A 21,384-nucleotide genomic window follows, 5' to 3' on the forward strand; every position below is an offset into this window, starting at 1 on the left:
ATAATAATAATAGCAGTAGCAATAATAATGATAATAATAATAATGATGATGATGATGATATTATTATCAACAACAACAAAAACAACAACAACAATGATAATGGCAACGACTAAGACGAAGAAGAAGAACAACAACAACACTACCGCCAACAACAATAATAACAAAATTGACAATAATAACAAAATTAACAATACTCAATTCCATACTTTTTGAGGAGTTTTTTGAAGAGGGCCATGGGGAAGGGCAGGTCAATGATGGTGAAATTGTAGATGGCCAGGCCGCACAAGATGCCAATCATACGGAACATTCCAGGACCATCGAAACTCTGCGGGGAGGAAAATGAAAATATTGCTGCTTGAAGCTTTGAAATATTTCGGGTTTCCCCTTTATCAACAAAAAAACAATGAATGAAACAATCACCTTAACTACACCCTTCTCACAGCTCTCATTCGTCCTTTGTGTTTCGTTTATTGTGTTTTGTTGGATAAAAGGAAAAACTGAAAAGTCCACATTATCCGTCTTCGTTCAATATAATGAAATTTCTATTTTGTTATTTATCGTTATTTATTCGAGGAGGAAAATGGGAGATGATTTTACTTTTCCTTATCATTGTAATCAACTGGTCCAAGCCGTCATCTGATGGACTCTCTCTTTGAGTTGCCACATGGAGATGATATGTTAACTGTTGACAACTGATTTACAAAGATCTGATGACATCCACTTGGCTGCAATAATTTACAAATTGCTTTACAAGTGTTGCTTTACACTTGTTGATGAATTTTTGACTCCCGAAAAAAAAATCATAATATTTAACCTTTATTCATCTCAAAATAAAAAGTAGTACAAAAAGGCATGTAGAAAGTCAAAGGATTGGGGAGAGTTATCAAGAACAGAGAAAGTTTGAAAAAAAAAAAAAAATCAAAATCAGATGAAAAAAAATTGCAGCTGTTTATATGGTAATGAAAAAATAAATAAAGAAGGCATTTAATGAAAACTGAATTTCATTTAGGAGGAGAAAGTCATGGAGTGGGAGACATTGGAGGAAAAGGATCTGATAAAGCAAGCAGGAGGAAGGAAAAAGATGAAGATTGGAAGAACAGGAGACCAAGAAATATCTTTTAAACAGACGAAGATAATAATAACCTGAGCCATAATTAAAGATGATGGTAATGGCAAAAGAAACTTTTCCTACCATTGGGTTAAACCACAAGAGGTTTGACTGGTCATGTGTGTTGAACATGCCATATTTGGGGTCCATCACTTCCTTGAGAAGGAGCATGAAAAACTCCTAGAATAGATAGAATAGAGACAACTTTTAAATAATTTGTAAAAGAGTAACAAACAATATAGCGTTTGTGCTTTGTGTCCAAAATAGACTAAGTTTAGTTTCAATCTGAACCCTTCTGAAATTGACCTTGTAATAAAATATTTTCTTTTCTAAGGTTATCTCGGGGGGTCCCAATTGCTCGGTGGAGCACTCACTTCACAAGCAAAGGGACCAAGATCGATCCCGGGTGCAGTCGAGATTATTTTCCTGACCCCCCTGTCTCCACCCAGCAGTGAATGGGTAGCTAGGTCTGTTAGTTTTGGTGGAAAGTACTTTGCGATAGACTAGCATCCATCCAAAGGATAGCAAGCAATTGCTATTGTCCATTTCATACTATAGAAACCGGGATAAACTCCGGCTCCATGGGCCAAATGACTTTGAAGGACTACAAAACAAAATGGTTACCTTATAATATGACAAGTGTTCGCTACTCGACTTTCATGCAAAAAAGGCCTGCTTTGATTTCGCAGAGTTATTTTCACTCAGTCTCGACTTCTATCAACACAAAAGTAGACGCTGGATAAGCTCCATGGGCTGATGACTCAAAAGGACTACTTAGGACCAATGACTTATAAAGATGTTGAATTATTGAAACAGTAGTTTCATACTGTAGTTTCATAATGAGAGCTACTTGAAAAAATACATTCCCTCAAGCCTGTTTGTGAACCTAGAGATTTAATAAAGATTTACTAACTGCAGGAACAATATACAGTTTTTGACCTTTATTGGATTTCTGGACCGAGGACCAGCCTGACCTTGGGAGGACTTTTCCTGAGGTTATGAAAAATTCAATATTGGTCTAAAACTGTGTTATAACATCCCAGTGTCATAGCTTCCTACAAAATCATCGTATAAGTCCATATATATAATAATATCAAGAGTAATTAGAATTTTTAAGTCAGATTAGATTAGAAGTAGATTTTAGTTTAATTTAAAGCGCCATCAAAACAAAAGAAAAAAAATCACACTGTTGCATATTATTCCCCTTTGTATAATTTAAGGAACCGTGTTTTCAGTCCACCAGTTATTATTATTATTATTATTACTATTATTATTATTTATTATTATTACTATTATTACTATTATTATTATTATTATTATTATTTTATTATTATTATTATTATTATTATTTATTATTCATTATTAGCATTATTATAGTAGTAGTAGTAGTAGTAGTAGTAGTAGAAGTAGTATTAGTAGTAGTAGTAGTTCATCTTCTTCTTATCATTATTATTATTATCATTATTATTATTATTATTATCATTATTATTATCATTATTATTATTATTATTATTATTATTATTATTATCATTATTATTATCATCATTTAAGTATTACTAAGAATTAAAAATTCGTAACTTTCCATAAAATTTCGTATTTGGCTATGAAATTTGTCTAATGTTTAGTTTTTAAGGGTTTTACGGCGCTTGCAACACATTAAGGTCATATCAACGCCAGTAAAAAGGAGGAAAATGGGATAGTAAAAAGTTCTAGAATTACAATTAAAGCACAAAAGAAAAGGTAAGACAAAGGGGAATTGGTTCAAATAAGGAACAGGTGTAGATTCCAAGAGCACACTGTCAAAATACTTAGTTTGAGATCACCTAAAAATCTCATCCAGACACAAGCACAGGTCCCAACTAAGAGGAATACACTCAAATGTTTCTTATAATATATGTAAACTAAACATAATACAATGCATAACAGAGATAATTTACAAGGATAAAAATATCATCTCCCAAAACTATAACTATACATTTGATTATATCCCTCCCAGCTAAGGAACTCCGGCAAGAATCAGGACAAAACCAAGTAATCTCATTCCAAGACAATGACAGGAAACAATTGAAAAGCAGGTACAGGGGGATAGAAGACACAGTAACTACCTCCCTGCCCACTATGGGAGGTCGGAACCCCACCCAGGAAATTTGTCTAACATTCGTAAAATTACGAAAAATTCATATCCATGTATGGTATGCTTCCAAGATCCTTTTCTTTCAAAATCATTCCTTGTCCTTTGAATTGTAGTTGTTGGTCTATTGTTCATCGTCTATCATGTCTTGTAAAATAAATTTTTTTTGACTGGTATCCCATTTTTTTCCTTTCTACTAGCCCTAAAATGACCTCAATGTTTTATAAGTGCTATCAAGCCTTTAAAAACAAAAGAGTCCTTAAAAGAATGTAGAGTCATCTTCCTTGCTGCTCACGCCGATATTGTCTACACGAAAAGTGTTCCCAGCTGTAACCTTAAAAATACCCCCCCCCCCCTCTCTCTCTCTCTCTCTCTCTATCTATACTCTATCTCTAATCTCTCCCACCCCCCACCCCCGTTCTCTCCATTCAAGACCCTATAACTATAAAGTTGTTCTCTCTTTTTCTTTTATCTTTTTAAAAATTTATTTTGGTTGGTTTTGTTTTGTTTGTTCGTTTTTGCTTCGTTTTTCTCCGGATTCATATTGCCACGTACAAGAAATACACAAGGCAATACATTTTGACGTCTCACCGTGTTCTAAATTAAAATAATAATCTTAAAAGTGAGTAAAAGTAAATAACTTTTTTTTTTAAATTAAAAGTCGATCAAACTTCTCGAGTCACCAAAAATGGCGTCAACGTGTTGAACTTGAAAATTAAGAATTTTTTGCCAAGGGAGTATACAGGCGTGCTCGAGGCCAGTGATCGATGTGACCAAATAGAACCTTACTTGGGCAAACAATACTAAAACTCTGATCTCCTTGGAAAACTCATCGGTTTTGATAATCATTAAAATTCTAACGGACTAGGAAACATTAAAAATAGATATAAATGTTAATTTTAAATTAATTATAGAAAAATTATTCTCTGTGAGGCCAATTTTGGCCAAATTGGCCAGGCCAATGGCTATCTGGCAACCATGGTATCGAGAATTGAGATCTATTTCAGGCTCCAGATTTCAAACAACTCTCACTCGACTTTCCGAGAGTTAATAAAACGCTGTCAATGATAATATTAAGCCGTCAAATTGCCATAAATGTTATGCTTGTCCACTTCTGATGATGCCTAACTTACAATAGGCTCAGTATTAATGTCGTCAATAATGATTAAGGTAACAAGTATAGACGATAATTGGTCCTTTTTAAATATTTTAATTTCCGGTGGACTGAATACACAGCTGTGTTTTCAGTCCACTGGTGGACTGAAAACACAGTTCCATTATTTAAATGACATAAGTTATGATGACCCAATTCAACACAAGTTCGGTTCAGTGCAGAGATTGAAAAATTAGTTTAAAATGTGAATGTAGGAAGTCATTAATTCTTTCAATAAATGACTGCTTGCCTTGAAAACACACACATAAGATTTTATATAGCGCAATATCCATTAAACATGCTCAAATCGCTTTACAAAGGGTCCCAGACCAACAGCAACACAGAACATATAGAATGACACATGATGCCTGTTAGGCGATATTACAATTTTTTCCGACTGAGACAATGCTGTTAACGGCCAGGTACTCATTTTACACCTGAGTACAGTGAGAGAATGTAAGTAAAGAGTCTTTTTCAAGGACTCTACTATGCACTGAGCTAGACTCAAACCCAGGACCTTCCGCAAGACCACATTGCCGCTCAGTCGATTTAAATTGTTTTAGCCAATAATACAAATACATCACAAGAGGTCTTTCATGCATGTTTAGCTTGACTGGTTTATTCCTATTAGAGACTTTATTACCAGTTGGAATTTTTACCCAAAAATTTCAAATTACCTTTCTAACACCTCCTTCGTCAACAGCTTCCTCTCCAATGAACACAACCTTTGGAAGAAAAAGAAACAAAGATTAATGATTATTTTTGTGTTTTTAAGAATTTTACAATGTTTGCGACACATTTAGGTCAATTCAGCGCCAGTAAAAAGGAAGGAAATGGGATGGTTTTGAAAAAAGTTCTAGATTTACGATTAAAAGTAAGACAAAGGGGTATAGTTTAAATAGGAAACAAATGTAGATTCCAAGAGCACACTATCAGTTTACTTAGTTTGAGATCACCTAAATGTTACATCCAGACATAAGCACAGGTTCCCACTAAGAGGAATACACTCAAGATGATTACAAACCATTGATATATTCAAAACAAGTTTGTGCGTGCAACAACCTTATCACATATAACTATAGTTATCCTTACCACCATCACCACCAAACATCCTCATCAACATACCTTCAGAGGCTTCTTGAGATCAGCACTATGCTTATTCTGTAGCTGTACCAGAGCATCTTGGACCAGATTGTGTCTGGAGATGAACAGGACGAGACAGGGGTTCACCGGGTCGAAGAACGACTGCTGGGATGTCAGGCCGGAAAAGAAGCCCACCAGGTTACGACGTTGAGCATTTTCAATGGCATTCTAAAGGAATGAGTCAGAAAATGAGTCAAATTCAAAGCAAGGTTATCTAAGTTGCAATATAAAAATTAAAAAAAAATTCCTTGAGCATCTATATTGTGGAATATCCACTAAACATGCTCAAAGTGCTTTACAAGGGGTCCCTAGCCAAAAAGGAACACTTAGCATGTAAGATGAGACTTGATGCCTGTCACTGTTAGGCAATATTACAATTTTTTTTTTTCTGAAAGAGACAACGCTGTTAACAGCAACGTACTCAATTTACAAGACAGAGAGAGAGAGAGAGAGAGAGAGAGAGAGAGAGAGAGAGAGTGTGGGAAAAGAGCCTTTTCCAACTTGTTTTATAAAATTATATACAAAATATGTGACATAATATATAATTGGAAGGAATCGGGTGCAAGGAAGAAAGAATTGATAAAGAATAGAGATTTTAAAATTTACATTGCGCATTTCCAAGGATTCACCATGTTTTATAAGCATCATCGTGTTTTATTTTTTCTCCAGCATGACACAAAGAACAAATTGATATTTCAAACAATACTAGTTACTTGTGAGGCATCCTTTATTTTTTACTCACACTCTTCTGATATCCATTATTACCTATGGCCAGGTACTCATTCACACTGGAGTCAAAGAAAATGAGAAAAAAAAATAAGAGAAAAACACTACAAGGACAAGAAAAACTGAATGGGGGAGGGGGAGAGGGAGGGGGCATTGGTTAAATTCAAGTTCTTACCTGCATTTGCATAGCGGCGTCTGTCTGAAGCAAAACGCTCTTTGCAGCCCCGTCAAACAGGAAAGGGTAGTTGCAGAAGTAAAGTCCCTATAGAAATATTTTGAAAGCTCAATTGTTTTAATCAGAAGGAAAAAAAATTACGTAAGTGAATATGTGTCAGTGCATGACAAAATCAGTCGGATAATGAAGATTTTGGATTTGCATTTTTTGCATTTTCTGAAAGCATATGCTCCCATGAGCATTTTAATCTTTATTTGAAGTAAATCGGGTGATTTTTCATGAAGTTATGGTCAGATGCATGGGTCAGGGTCTGAAAACCTGATTTTGAGAAAATGGCTCTCAAAGTCGAGATAGCTTTTATCAAGCATATTTACCTCTCTCAGAGGAAATATAAGTGTGTTTTGTGTTCTATAAGTTTAATATTGTAAGTAAAAATAAGTCGAGCCTTTCTCAAATATTCAAGCATGGTTCAGGACTTAGTTTTGATTTTTTTGATTATTCTTAATTAGGATTTTGCAGGAAGGGTAAATGCCATCGGTACAGTCACTTTTAAAGCTGACATGACAACAGGATGTTATGATCTATAGAATGATTGCTGCATCTATAAAGTATGGGGCAAAACTATTTTTAAAAAATCATGACCTTTTATTAGAGCCAGAAAAAATGGCAGCAATAGGATTCGAACCTGCATCACGCAGATAATACACACTTTCGTCAAAAACTGATTGTTTTTGTTTTTGTTTTTAAGGGTTTTACGGCGCTTGCAACACATTAAGGTCATATCAGCGCCAGTAAAAAGGAAGAAAATGGGATAGTAAAAAGTTCTAGAATTACAATTAAAGCACAAAAGAAAAGGTGAGACAAAGGGGAATTGGTTCAAATAGGGAACAGATGTAGATTCCAAGAGCACACCGTCAAAGCACTTAGTTTGACATCACCTAAAAGTCTCATCCAGACACAAGCACAGGTCCCAACTAAGAGGAATACACTCAAGTGTTTACAAATCGTATGATATAAAATGTAAACTAAACATAATACAATGCATAACAGAGAGATGATTTACAAGGAAAAAAATACATCTCCCAAAACTATAACTATACATTCGACTGTTTCCCTCCCAGCCAAGGAACTCCGGCCAGGGCCAGGACAAAACCAAGTAATCTCATTCCAAGACAACGACAGGAAACAATTGGAAACGGGTTGAGGGGATAGAAGACACAGCATGTACCTCCCTGCCCACTATGGGAGGTCAGGATCCCCACCCACGTCAAAAACTGAAGAACAGTGCGCAGACATCTAAAACATTAACCTTAACCCTAACTCTAACCCTAAATCTCACATTAACCCTAATCTAGAATTGACAGGATCATATGGAATTCCTTCCCATGTTAAATTAAAAGCATAACAATCAATTTATTCCAACCAAATAATTTATTCCATGTCTCATGAGTCATTCATGCCACGTTTACACTTTGTCTCAGTTTCAATCTCAGTCTCAGTCTTAGTCGTGCCAATCATAGCTCTTGTCAAATATATTTTCTTGATTAATGTTCAAAACCAAGAGAGTTAGTATTACACAGATAATCCATTTCTAATAGATTGAATTTAAATTAAACCATTAAACACTTAAAAACATATTAAATTGAAGATAGAAGGGGGTGTGTCTCCCATTCTTGTTCGAGGGATATCGACTCATCATCGTGTTCCGAAGAATCAGAAAGGATATCTCTGGTGCTGAAATACTCTCGTATTATTTAAGAGGCACTCTCGCTTTGAACAATATCCCCAAAACCGATTTTAGTGGCCTGGTTGATAAGATTTGCTACATGAGCTGCTTCGACTATTGTTGTCTGTGCCATTTTTGTTTGCGGAAGTGAGGATTGTGAATGTAAACAGGGGCTAGACAAAGGATGGTACTGCATAATTTTAATGAGCTTTGCAGAAAATACAAGTGCATTAATTAAAGGCACATGTTGAGTCGATCAATCGAAAGGTGAAGGCATTTCGGAGGGGAAAATGTTTTTTTACTCGATATATGAGCGCATTTTTTTGTGTACCGAAGTGCCGTGATCCAGATTCGTTGAAACCACTCGACTGACCACCGACGGCTCATGGATGCGCAGACTTTATTCACTGTCAGCATTCTTTATGTATTCATGTGCACTGGGTTTTATTGGAAAGCCAGGGAAATTCCCTTTAATTTGATATGCATTACATACTGGATTCTTAGAAAACAAATGTCCTTCCGCAACTTTTCTCAAATTTCATACCTTTCCAACTCGACTTGCTGTAAAAATATTTTAAATAAAATATTTAGAAGTCAAATTAAGCTTTAATATTTCTCAAATATGTACAAAAATGATTGATTTAACCATTTGTAACAAGAACTCATTTTTGATAAAACTAAACTTGGCAATATCTCAGCTCGAAGCTTTTCACCATCCGACTGATTCTCTCATGCACCATAACATATGCCGTATAGACACCAAAATGAAGATTTTAAAAATATTTTTAGGAAAAAAAATATAATAAATCAGAATTTAAAGTAAAAAATGTATACATAAATTTTTAACACCAACATTATGCAAATGTCACTTTAAAATGCTTTTGAATTGATGAAAGAGTTCAGTTTAGACACATTATCCATTTCTTATAGAGATAATATTTTTCACACTTTTCTCCTAAAATTTTGGTTAACATAACCTGAATCTGGAGAAAACTATGATTAATTTTGATCAAGAATTTTTTTTTTTAAATCTGTAGATCGATATAATTTTTATAGAAAATAAGATGTTCAGAATATCTAGCTGTGATTGTATGTACTATGTAATGAATAAAATAGTCATCCATTTTTCTCTTTTCTTTTAAAAAAAAATTAATGTAAAGATGTGATGTTTGGATTATTATGTAAAATGTATGAACAAAAAAAAAATGCACAAAAATCAAAGCAGACTCACTCAATGGTATGTCATAATGGAGACATTTTTTCAACCGGTAAAATTTGAGTACAGATCAAGAAAGAAAATCATCCCTTGGTTTCTGATTCAAGTGTTATTTCCATGCTACAAGATAATGAGTTTTAATTTGCACATTTAGAGAAAACAAAGCAGTGTGTTTAATGATCGTAAAGGAAGTGGTTAAAGTTGTCATACAAAGTTATGAAAATTATTTTGATCACAATCGAGGATGTTAGACATGATGTACACAAGATGCTGTTCAAAAAAGCATAAGAGAGAGAGAGAGAGAGAGAGAGAGAGAGAGAGAGAGAGAGAGAGAGAGAGAGAGAGAGAGAGAGAGAGAGAGAGAGAGAGAGAGAGAGAGAGAGAGAGAGAAGAGAGAGAGAGAAAAGAGAGAGAGAGAGAGGGAGAGAGGAGAGAGAGAGAGAGATAGAGAGAGATAGAGAGAGAGAACTAGTTAAGTGAGAGAGCAATTGTAAATTCAATCAATAATCTATGTGTGTACCTTTGTTTGAGACTCACAATTGATTGCCTCTCTTAATAGCAAATGATTCCAGCAAAGCCTGGATAAAATCAAATTGTCTCATTCGAGCACAAAGACAGTGACAATGGATGTAAAGGGAAAGTAGAGACCCTATCATGCCTGAAATGTTCTGTGTTTGGTATTTTGTTATTTTTTATTAAGCTGTTATATTCGTTTTTATTTATTTCATTTTACAGTCCACAGCTTCTAGCAGCTCGGTATCACTTCAAATTGAATGGAAGCTCCAGCATATCATGTCCTCGTTAATTAAATTGAAGCTTCCATTAAATGAATGGGTAGCCGAGTCTGATTTGGCGGAAAATTCTTTGCGATAGATTAGCATCCTATCCAAAGGATGTCAAGTAATTGCTATTGCCCGTTTCATGTTATAGAAACCGGGATAAACTCAGACTCCATTGGCCCAATGGCTCCGAAGGACTACTTCCATTCAATTTGGCTATTGACATGTTTCAGTAAATTTTGACAGTTTTTGAAGTAAGATATAATGTTGATGAGAGGAAATGACCGTCCAGTCTTGATATTTATTATTTAAAAAAATGTCTAATGTCTTAATGCCAGTTTCATCTGAGTCAAGTCAATGCTATGAAAATATGAAATTGAGAAACTTGCAGGCACTATTGCAAGATAAAGATCTGAACAAGGTGCCAAACAAAGCAAGAAAGAAAAATACAAAAAAATCAGTCTTTCTCGACTGGGGATCAAACCTCAGACCTTCTGATTATCCTCATTTTGACGATCACATGGAGAGCTATACAGAATTTTAATTGATGAAAATATGAAATTAAATGTCTTCAGAGAAATATTTGTTACGTCACAGACCTGCCTGGGCATCGTATTTCTCTGAATATAAATTGATTTAAATTTTTTTTTTTTTAAATTGTATACTAATTTTTCTTACTATCCTAAAGAAGTGATCGAACATGTGATCAAATTTAAGATTTAATTTTCATCTTGATTCTTAAAATTTATTTTTATGATGACTTGAAAGTTACACAAAAAAAAAAATAAAAAAAAAAAAAATTATAATAAATAAATAAACTGAGCATTTTTATATCGCATTATCCATTCAATGGGACTCAAAGTGCTTTTACTTACTGTGAACAAGAATGAACTAATATTTAAACATTGTAATAAAGAATGAGAGTAAAGTAGGCAGGCAAGTCTGTTGTTAAGATTGCGTGAAATCCACACACACCCACAGTGTTGTTATACAAACCTGAGCCAGTAAGCCGCCCACCTGTTGTTGCGTTGTCTGCTGTACCCAGCTGATGTAGTCATTACGAATGTTTACCTTGTCTTTCAGTTCTGGGACATAGAACTTGTGGCATGGAATGATTTGGTTTTGATCGTCGTTTACCTGATTCAGTTTCTGAAGCATTTCCATTGAAGTGTGCAAACCTGTTTGCCTTTTTCTTACCTGACAAGGAAACACAAGAGATGAAGCTTTACATTATCCATTACCCTGTACTGCATTTCACACGTGAATTAAATCAAAGTATTGTTAAAACAACTAAAGCTAAGACTTTTCAACTCAAATGTGAAGTCAGTCCTACTGTATGGATGTGAAACTTGGAATGCATCGCAGTCATGTATAAGGAGGATACAGATTTTCGTAAACAAGTGCATGTGTAAGCTACTCAGAATAAAATGGATGGATAAAATTAAGAACAAAGAAGTATGGAAAAGAACACAGAAGAAACAAGTGGGGAAGCCCATGGGGAACATGGAGAAGAATGAAAGAAGCTGATTACGGAGAAGTGATAAGACATGGAATGAGATAAAAAAGTTAGCTCAAGATAGAGGGATGGAAACACTATCTGTGGCCTATACCCTGACCCAGGGTGAAAAAGGCAATGATGATGATGATGATAACTGTTAAAACATAAACAAAAGTCAAAAGACATGAATCTCATCTACAAAAATGAATAAAATATCATCAAAATATTTTTATTACCATTTCCTTCTTGCTATATAGTATTTAAGAATGTCAATCTTGCTTTCAAAAATGACTGACAATTCAAAATCCTGATCAAAATATAATAGTCTCGAAAAAATGTATCAATGATGCATTAATATTAGTATAATAATTAACATTCTTGTTCTTATTATTATAATTATCATCATTACCATTAATATCATTATTATTAACATTATTATTATTATAATTAATATATAATTATTATTATCATCATTATCAATATTTCATTATCATCATTAATATTATTATTTTTATTCTCATCATTACTAGCCTCATTATATGATGACTAAATAACTTACTTCCAATGGATTGTTGGTATCCGGTAACTGCAGAAGATATTCTATACATTGCTTGTAAATCTGCAAAGAATAAAATTATGATTTTAAAATCCTCCTCAACACATGAATCCTCAGTTGAGTCAAAATCTAGTCCCACAATGCATACTATAATTTGTTTCTTCTGGGAATTCTCCTTCCTGACCTTAAAAACATGCCCAAAAAAAAGACAAACAACAAACAACGTGAGCATTTATATAGCGCAATATCCACTAAACGTGCTCAAAGTGTTTTATAAGGGATCACTAGCTAACAGCAACACTTAACATGTAGTTAGACGATATGACAATTTTTTTTTTCCGACAGAGACAACACTCAATGGCCAGGTATTCATTTTACACCCCAGTATGGTGACATAATGTGAGTAAAGAGCAATTTCCAAGGACTCAACTATGTGTGACTCAGAGCAGGACTAACAGATCCAGCTACCCGATAACTGCTGAGTGGACAGGGGGGGTCAGAAAAGACTGCACTGGGGATTGATCTCAGTCCCTTAGTGTGTGAAGTGAGTGCTCTACCAACTGAACTATCGGGACCCCTGAATTTAGAGAAAATGATCATTTAATGGATCAATCAAATTGGTGGTTTAAAAAATTCACTCACAGTCACTAATCTGTTGAAGAATGATGGTTGATTGGAGGCCCACCAATTGTCTGTGGAATAAAAAAAAACGTAATAAGTGGCAATAAACAATAATGAACATAACAGCTTAAAAAAACCCTAAAAAAACTGAAACCCTTCTTCAGCCAACAACAAAAAGCAAAAACATAAATAGATTACTTAAAAACCAGAGAGTCGACAGAGAAAATTTATCACGTCCTTCCTGTAATAAGATCTTGCCTTTTATATTTTTCCACATTTTAAATAATCAGAATAAATAAACTCAAAAGCTTTATTTTAATTATAATCAAAACTTTTTTTGATTAACATGGATCATAATTTTTTTCTTTTGCAATTCACTTAAAATCATCATGTACAGCAAAGTCAATAAAATGTTTTGTTTATTTTTAAGGCACTTGTAACACATTTACGTCATTTCAGCGCCAGTAAAAAAGGAAGAAAATGGGATAGTTGAAAAATTCCAGAATTAAAATTAAAGCACCCAAGAAAAAGTAAGACAAAGGGGGATGATTCAAATAAGGAACAGATGTAGATTCCTTGAGCACACGATCCATGTACTTAGTTTGAAACCACCTAAAATGTCTCATCCAGACACAAGCACAGGCCCTATCTAAGAGGAATACACTCACATGCTTACAAATCATGATTTCAAAAACAAAAATATAAGAGAATTTGTTTTGTTTGTTTTTAGGTGTTTAAAATCGCTTTCAAATCTATGTAGGTCATTTAAACGCCCGTTTCTAGCTTTTATCAATTTTTATATAAGAGAATTCAATTAAGAAATGATTTACAAGTAAAAACATATCATCTCCCAAATCTTTACCTATACATTTGACTGTTTCCCTCCCAGCCAAGGACTGCAGTCAGGGCCAGGACAAAACCAAGAAACCTCATTCCAAGACAAAGACAGAAAGCAACTCGAAAAACATAAAGGGGGATGGAAGACACAGGAAGATCTCATCTTGTCAATAAAATATGATAAATATATGCCAAGACTTACCAAAAGTCTCTAAAGCCACTTTATGGAGTGATAATAGAGACTTGGCAAAAGGGCAGATGATAGAGCTATAATACTTGGGGTTGTCCAAAAGGTGGCACTCAGGGAGGATGAGGTATACGCGTAGGGCTTCTACGTCAGATGGTGTGTTGGGTAAAGCTGGGAGAAGATCGTTTTCTAGGCTAGTGCTTATCTGGATGTCACAAATATATATAGAAAAGGTCATAGCTTGAATAAGGAACATCATTAATAAAAATATACTTTTCATTTTGAAGTTATAAGAACATAAAATCGACCCAATTCAATATTTTTATATAATTAGAGAACAAAAATAATTAAATATTAAAAAATGGTCCTGACCCTATCTGATCCTATGAAAAAATAAACCCCAATAAAAATAAAAACAACATAACACGACAATCTTTGGATAAAATGTGTTTTTTCAGATTATCCTGTTAACTGTGGGGCTCCAGTTTACTCCGCAACAAAATAAGTCAGAAAGGTCATGACTGTTCAAATTGACATATGTACATATGTTGCATTCTATTTTTCACTTTTGGAAGATTTTGAGATATTACATGTAATACATTTACATGAAAATGTTTGTTAAAATCAGAGAATTCACTCAAAAGCTATGTACAAACGAGTGACTACTGTTTATATACAGTTAATACCAAATTATAAAACGTTTCTCATTTGGAAGAACTCTGGAGATAAAACCAGGTTTACCAGTGACTTTTATAGAATAATATTTCCACTTTTTGGATGAAAATCAGTGACCAATTGAAATAAATCAGATTCAACCATTTAAAACAATATTTTGACATTTTTATTCATGTTCATTCTTTTTAAATCTTGACACGTGTTATAATACATGAGGGGAAAATTAAAGAGAAATACTGATGGGCTTAGTAAAAAAACTTCTTGCAGCACGCATTTTTCTATCACTCATCAACATTCCTAATCTATACTTTGCATGCTTTTAATTTTTTATATATTTACGAATAAATCAACATGGAGACAAACAAACACACTGACCCTTTGCATAATGATGACATTTTGAACATTGGCTAATTCTTGGAAAACTGAACGGACAGCAGTCATATCCAAACCATGTTTTCTTCGACTACTCCCAAAATGCTCGTCACCCCTACATATAAGAAGGAAAAATAAAAAATAAAATCACACAATAGCAAATCATACAAGGTAAGTTGTCGGAATCTGATAAATTTTAACAAAATTAAAAAAGAAAAAAAAAATCCACCGATGAACAAAAATTCTTACATTTTCCAATTCTTCCAGTTCTAGCACCAGATGCAATTTGACAATCTTCAGTGAAAACAGAAATATGAGATATGGCATATGACCCTTGCATGTTAGAACTGGATGTGATGTGAAAGTGTAACTTGCATGGTTAAAGGTTGAGTCTGATGACAGTTGGTAGAGCACTCGCTTCACACGCAAAGGACTGTGATCGATCCCAGGTGCAGTTGAGATTTTTTCTTACCCCCCCTGTCCACCCAGCAGTGATTGGGTGGCTGGGTCTGTTAGATTTGGCAGACAGTACTTTACGATAGACTAGTATCCTGCAAGCAATTGCTAGTGTCCGTTTCACGCTATAGAAATCGGGATAAACTCCGGCTCCATGGGCCTATTGGCTCTAAAGGACTACTTTACTGATAACATATTTGTATTCTGTAGATAAAGAAACTCTTGGCGTCTGGATTTTGTAAGTTTCAATCACTGACTCCAGCCCTTGTCACAAGACACCTCCTCAGTGTCTGTTATACAAAAACTAGAGCATTTATATAGCACAATATTCACTTAATTTGCTAAAAGCACTTTACAAGGGATCCCAAGCCATGTAGGAAGAGACATGATGCCTGTTAGGCGATAATATAATTTTTTCCAACAGAGACAAAGCTGTTAACGGCCAGGTACTCAATTTTCTCCTGAGTACAGTGGGAGAATGTGAGTAAAGACCCTTTTCTGAGGATTCAACTATGCACCGCTTAGAGAGGAACTCGAACCCAGTTCCTTCTGATTCAAAGGCAAGTGTCATACGACAAGACCACATAGCTGCACTTAGAATCTAGACTCGTGAATCAAAACCATGAGTTGTCATCTCTCCATTTTTTTAAACACTCCACATATATCAATAATCATGGCACAAATTGAGGGCATTTTAGAAAAAGATCTTTATAGTAAGGACACTTTTGAATGAAATGATTTATGAATTTTTCAGAACAATTGAGTAAATCACTTTGTTTACAATGAAAAACATTTGAACATACCATCTTTTAAAATTTTCTAAATGGATTTGTTCGTAAGACAGAGAAAGGATCAAGAAAAATTATTACTTGATTATTGATTGTGAGCTCTCACTATGAGATTGTTGGCACCTAGTCATAAAATTTTTGATAACAAGCATGATTATTCTGAAAACACCATCAACAGTAAGTTAGAAGGATAATATTTAGAAAATTTTTTTTTTTAAATAGATAAATACATAAATAAATAAATAGAGAGAAAGATAAATTAATAAATAAATAGATAGATAAACAAATAAATAAATAAAAAATAAATAGGAAAAACACCGTAACAAAAGAAAAAAAAAAAGTCACAAGTATCAAAAACTTACGCCAACAAGAAAGACCCATTTAAACAAGAGGCAGATGAAAATATCTTTGAGATTTGACTGAAAATAGAAATTTTGAAAGAGAAAATATGAAATATGAATATTCAACTGTTGAAATATCAATGAATGATAAATCCTAAAAAAAAAACCCTAAACAAAAAAAAACCCCTAAAAACTAGGGCATTTTATAGTGCAATATCCACTAAATGTGCTCAAAGGGCTTTGCAAGGGCTCCCTAGCAAACAGCAACACTTAAACGTGTAGGACGAGACATAATGCCTGTTGATGGATAGTAAATACTTTTTTTGACCAAGACAATGCTCTTAACAGCCAGTCAGTAATTTTACACCCGAGTACGGTCATAAAATGTGAGTAAAGAGCCTTTTCCAAGGACTCAACTATGTGTCCTCAGAGAAGGACTCGAGTATAAATACATTCCTTTAAAAAATAGATCTGGTTTTTAAGTCATTTATTAAAGTTCATATTGTTTCTGTTGTTGACTCAAGAAGGGTTTTGAACCCAAAACTTTTCATGTTTGGTATTTTGTTCTTTTTTGAAGCTGTTCAGTTTTGTTTATTACTTCAATATGAGTGTAAAAAATAATTTTACCTCACAGTCACTTGCACGGATTGAGTCTGATGCCCTCCATGTACGTCTGTAAAGTGAATCCAGTCCGATGCTATTTTACCAAACTTTTAATGTTTTTAACGTTTTTGTTATTGGCTAAGGAAGGGTTTGAACCTGAAATGTTCTGTGTTGGATATTTAGTTCTTTTTCAAAGTGGATATATTCATTTTTGTTCATTGCTTTTTACAGTCCACAGCTTCTAGCAGCTTTTTATCATCAAAAATATGTATTTCAAAACTCATCCTTTTTTCATATCTTTATATCAACAAACATTAAAAAACAAAACAAAAAAAAAAACAAAAAACAAATGCAATGCCAAGTCATTATACTACTGACATTGGAAGAGCACTTCTGAAGCCTCCTCAAAGTAATAGAAAAAAAAAATCAAAATATCAAAAATTTGAATCAAACTTACTCTGACAATTCATGAGAAGGGGTGTCCGATGCCATCAAAGGAAGGAGACGTTTCACCACTTCTAGAGTCAATATCATGATTTGTGATTTGGGATCTTCCTGACAGAAGGATGGTTTGAAATTCTGAGAAGAAAGAATTTGTCTTACATTAGTTCTACGTTGTTATTTTTTTAATTATCTTTTTTTTAAAGAAAATGTTATGAGACAAATGATATAACAGTAAAATAAACTGACAATACCTTAAAAAAATAATACAAGAAATAGTAGATGTTGAAAGCATACAAAAAACAAATGATTATTATAAACTCGATTTGTGATTTTACACCAATACAAAAAAGATTCAGAGTCAGGCTCTTTTTCATAAATTTAAGGATAAATATTATTCTTATAATTATTATTATTATCATTATTATTATTATTATTATCATCATCATCATTATCATTATTATTATTATATTATCATTATTATTATTATTATTATCATTGCTATTGTTATCATCATTGTTATAAATATCCATTTTATCTTCATTATCATTATCTCAAAAGCTTGAATGATCTAGTTCTGGCCATCCATCTATAACCCACCTTAGCATGCTGACAAGTCACAAAGGAGTAATCCCCTCCTGCATAGATACAACTGATTTTCATCCCTGGCCCACAGTTATCCACCTGCATTGACGTTGCTGAAGTAGAGGGCCCACCTCCTTCCCCTGACCAAGGGCCCTGCACTGCAAAAGGACTGCTCTTGTTTGTGGTGGAGGACAAACCTAATTGCCCACTGCCTCCAAGACCAAATGAATAAACTCGGTTCAGAGACATGACAAAGGCAAGAGTGTGTCCTCTGTTGGTAAAGAAGAAACATGTTTTCAGTGCAACTTGAATATAAACAGAGGGGGATCAGCAAAAAAAATAAACTATCACAGCAAGGTTTTGACCAAATGGGTGCTTTTTTTGTGTCAATCAATAATAAACAAAAAATCTTGTCGCTGACATGATAGCTTTTCAGTCATTTTGGTGTAAAACTGGAGGAGAATTTGCCTCTCAACCCTATTTAATTGAAATACTTTGTATTCAAAAACAAAAGTCCAATTTGAATCTTGTTTTAGTTTGTTATATCTAAATTTTGATCCTTTCAGATTTTACAAATGAATAAATTAATCAAATACTCTGTAATCATTCAAGACTATTTCATATTCAACTTTCAAAGTTGTGTGGGGGTTTTTTTTTTCTTCGTCTATGGATACTAGTTATGTATCATGTTAAAGAGACAAAGCTAAATGGATGCAAGAAGAGGTATGATATTGACAATGCTTCAAACACAACTTGAGACAAACGGAAGACACGAGTTGCTTGATGTTTGTTATTAATTTTGGTTACAATAGCCCTATCACAGTAGTTGAAGAGCTCCAGGTGAGAATGTAAAAAAGTAGTCCTTCACAGCCATTCGGTCCATGGAGTCTTGAGTCTATCCTGGTTTCTATAGCATGAAATGGACAATAGCAATTGCTTACTACCCTTTGGATAGAATGCTAGTCTATCGTAAAGTACTTTCTGCCAGTTCTAACAGACTGGCTACCCAATCACTGCTGGGGAGACAGTGGGATCAGAAAAAAACTTCAACTGCACTTGAGATCGATCTCGGCCCCTTTGTGTGTGAAGTGAGTGCTCTACCAACTGAGCTATCGGGACCCTCAGGTGAAAATGTAAGCATGACGATGTTTTCATTTTTTACACCATCTTCATGACAACACATTATTGCCTCTGTATTGATGGTCCTTTCTTTTGCAGTTTTAAGTTTTAAATTCTGGTACATTTTCATTACCGATCACTTCTCGGGAAAACAGTTAGGAAGAATAAAAATCTATAATAGGGTGAAACTTATTGCATTCTTATCCAAATATTTTAAGTGGCATACCTAAGTGTGGCTATGTGGTATGACACTGGCCTTGAAACTGGAAGGTCAAGGGTTCGAGTCCCATTTTGAGTGGTGCAAAGTTGAGTCTTTGAAAAAGGCTATTTACTCACATTCTCTCATCCTACTGTGTAAAATGAGTACCTGTCCTGCTTGTGCTACATGTCAGGTTTTGCTATTGGGTAGGGACCCCTTGTACAGTGTTTTTTTAAGCACGCTTTGTGGATATTGCGCTATATAAATTCTACAACATTTTTTGGTTGTCTTTTTTGAAAGTTTTGAAAATTCGACAGCACTTACAGCAACACAAGGGCAGCTTTTCATGGAATATATGAAGACATAACAAGAAGATCTAAGAAATAATGTAATAAAAAAAAGTACAATTAGTGTATCTTTACTTGAAGTGTCTTTCAGTTCCAACTTTTAAAATGAAATTGAAGAATATCTCTGTTCTAATCCAGAACAATGGGGGTCCCGATAGCTCAGTTGGTAGAGCACTCGCTTCACATGCAAAGGGACTGAGATCAATCCCAGGTGCAGTCGAAATTTGTTTCTGACCCCCCTGTCCACCCAGAAGTGATTGGGTAGCTGGGTCTGCTAGATCAGGTGGAAAGTACTTGGAGATGGACTACCATCCTATCCAAAGGGTAGCAAGCAATTGCTATTGTACGTTTCACACTATAGAAACCAGGATAAATTCCGGCCCCTTGGGCCAAATGGCTCTGAAGGACTAAAGAAAAATCCAGAACAATATGAAATATTTTGAGCAAAATTAGTGCAAGTTACCCTATATATTTTGGGGATTTTATTTTTCCTGCAAATCGCACAATTTGCAAGAGCTTACCTTCCACAAACAATCTGGGAAACATGACTACCAGACAATTCTATTATCTGTTTGGGTAAAATCTCCATATTGAGTGAGTTATGCCCCAGTTGGCCGTAGCTACCTGAACCATAAGTGAATACACGACCGTCCTGAAAGTAGATTGGGAAGTGTTTATCTTAACTCTCTCCTTACTAGCCATTTTCATGATTTTCCACAAAACTTCAAACCCAACTAACACAAAAAAATAGATTTTTTATCACTCAAACACAATAGCAGTAAGTTCTTGCAATACATAATATCTTTAGTAAAACATGTTCTAAAACACACTGTTCATTTTCTTTATATTATATGATGTAAAATAAAATTTTGAATAAGAAAAATGTTGGTGTATCGTAGCGAATGTGAGGATTTTCTTATAGTTGGTAAGGAGAGGGTTAAGAGAAGGGAAAACTGTGTCAGATTGAAATCCAAACTAGTACCAACATTCTCTTTTTTTTTTTTTTTAAATAAAAAAATGCTTCCCATAATTACCTCTCATTATCGTTTTAAGCAAGTACAAACTGTCTCTTTAGCTCATCATACCAGCTATTTAAATTAAAAAAAAAAAGACTCAGCTATATAAGAGTTTAAAACAAAATAAGATGCCACCCCTTACTTATCCAACACAGGAACAGAGGTTTTCTGATGTTTTATCGCCCTCATGGTCATATCATCATTAACACTAATATTTTCATGTTAAATTTATCACTAGGTTTTGACAAGTATGTTTCCATTCCATATATAATGATTATGAATACCTTAAATTTGAATCCAACATAACGTTACATTGAAGTCTTTCAATTCTCTAAAATGTTGTTCTTTCGCGACTTATTGTTTTCATGAAAGACAATACTAGAATTCCATCGAATGCTACAAAATGAAAAGGGCAATTTACCATTGTTAAAGCTGCAGTGTGGTTTTCCCCACATGATATAAACTTTATCTTCTGACTTCTCAAAGGACGACATTGGGATGGTGATGGCTTATCTGAAATACATTTCAAGATGAACCATATGTTATCATTTGTACTTCCTCATATTGAATTAACTTATTTATTGCT

The 21,384-nt window shown here is 34.1% G+C and overlaps 2 protein-coding genes across 3 annotated transcripts in view; both read right to left on the bottom strand.

Annotated features, from left to right (window-relative positions):
* Nucleotides 1-21,384, bottom strand: part of LOC144973468 (core histone macro-H2A.1-like) — a 592,749-nt gene that overhangs the window by 53,876 nt on the left and 517,489 nt on the right. The gene's annotated exons all lie outside the window — the stretch shown is intronic.
* Nucleotides 1-21,384, bottom strand: part of LOC144973450 (putative E3 ubiquitin-protein ligase HERC4) — a 36,794-nt gene that overhangs the window by 9,289 nt on the left and 6,121 nt on the right. For both annotated transcript variants that reach the window (XM_078915910.1, XM_078915911.1), the window contains exons 7-21: nucleotides 21,220-21,311; nucleotides 20,304-20,434; nucleotides 18,133-18,388; nucleotides 17,549-17,670; nucleotides 16,510-16,566; nucleotides 14,907-15,018; nucleotides 13,872-14,061; nucleotides 12,854-12,903; nucleotides 12,215-12,274; nucleotides 11,154-11,354; nucleotides 6,437-6,523; nucleotides 5,518-5,703; nucleotides 5,070-5,117; nucleotides 1,193-1,288; nucleotides 207-325 (exon numbers count right to left, since the gene is read on the bottom strand). In XM_078915910.1, the coding sequence (XP_078772036.1) occupies nucleotides 207-325; nucleotides 1,193-1,288; nucleotides 5,070-5,117; nucleotides 5,518-5,703; nucleotides 6,437-6,523; nucleotides 11,154-11,354; nucleotides 12,215-12,274; nucleotides 12,854-12,903; nucleotides 13,872-14,061; nucleotides 14,907-15,018; nucleotides 16,510-16,566; nucleotides 17,549-17,670; nucleotides 18,133-18,388; nucleotides 20,304-20,434; nucleotides 21,220-21,311 (1,807 nt within the window). The remainder of the gene's footprint in view (nucleotides 1-206; nucleotides 326-1,192; nucleotides 1,289-5,069; nucleotides 5,118-5,517; nucleotides 5,704-6,436; nucleotides 6,524-11,153; nucleotides 11,355-12,214; nucleotides 12,275-12,853; nucleotides 12,904-13,871; nucleotides 14,062-14,906; nucleotides 15,019-16,509; nucleotides 16,567-17,548; nucleotides 17,671-18,132; nucleotides 18,389-20,303; nucleotides 20,435-21,219; nucleotides 21,312-21,384) is intronic.

The sequence above is a fragment of the Berghia stephanieae genome, chromosome 5 (assembly GCF_034508935.2).
Source record: "Berghia stephanieae isolate SIO BIC M18660-M18661 chromosome 5, UCSD_Bste_1.3, whole genome shotgun sequence".
NCBI classification, from domain to species: Eukaryota; Metazoa; Mollusca; class Gastropoda; order Nudibranchia; family Aeolidiidae; genus Berghia; species Berghia stephanieae.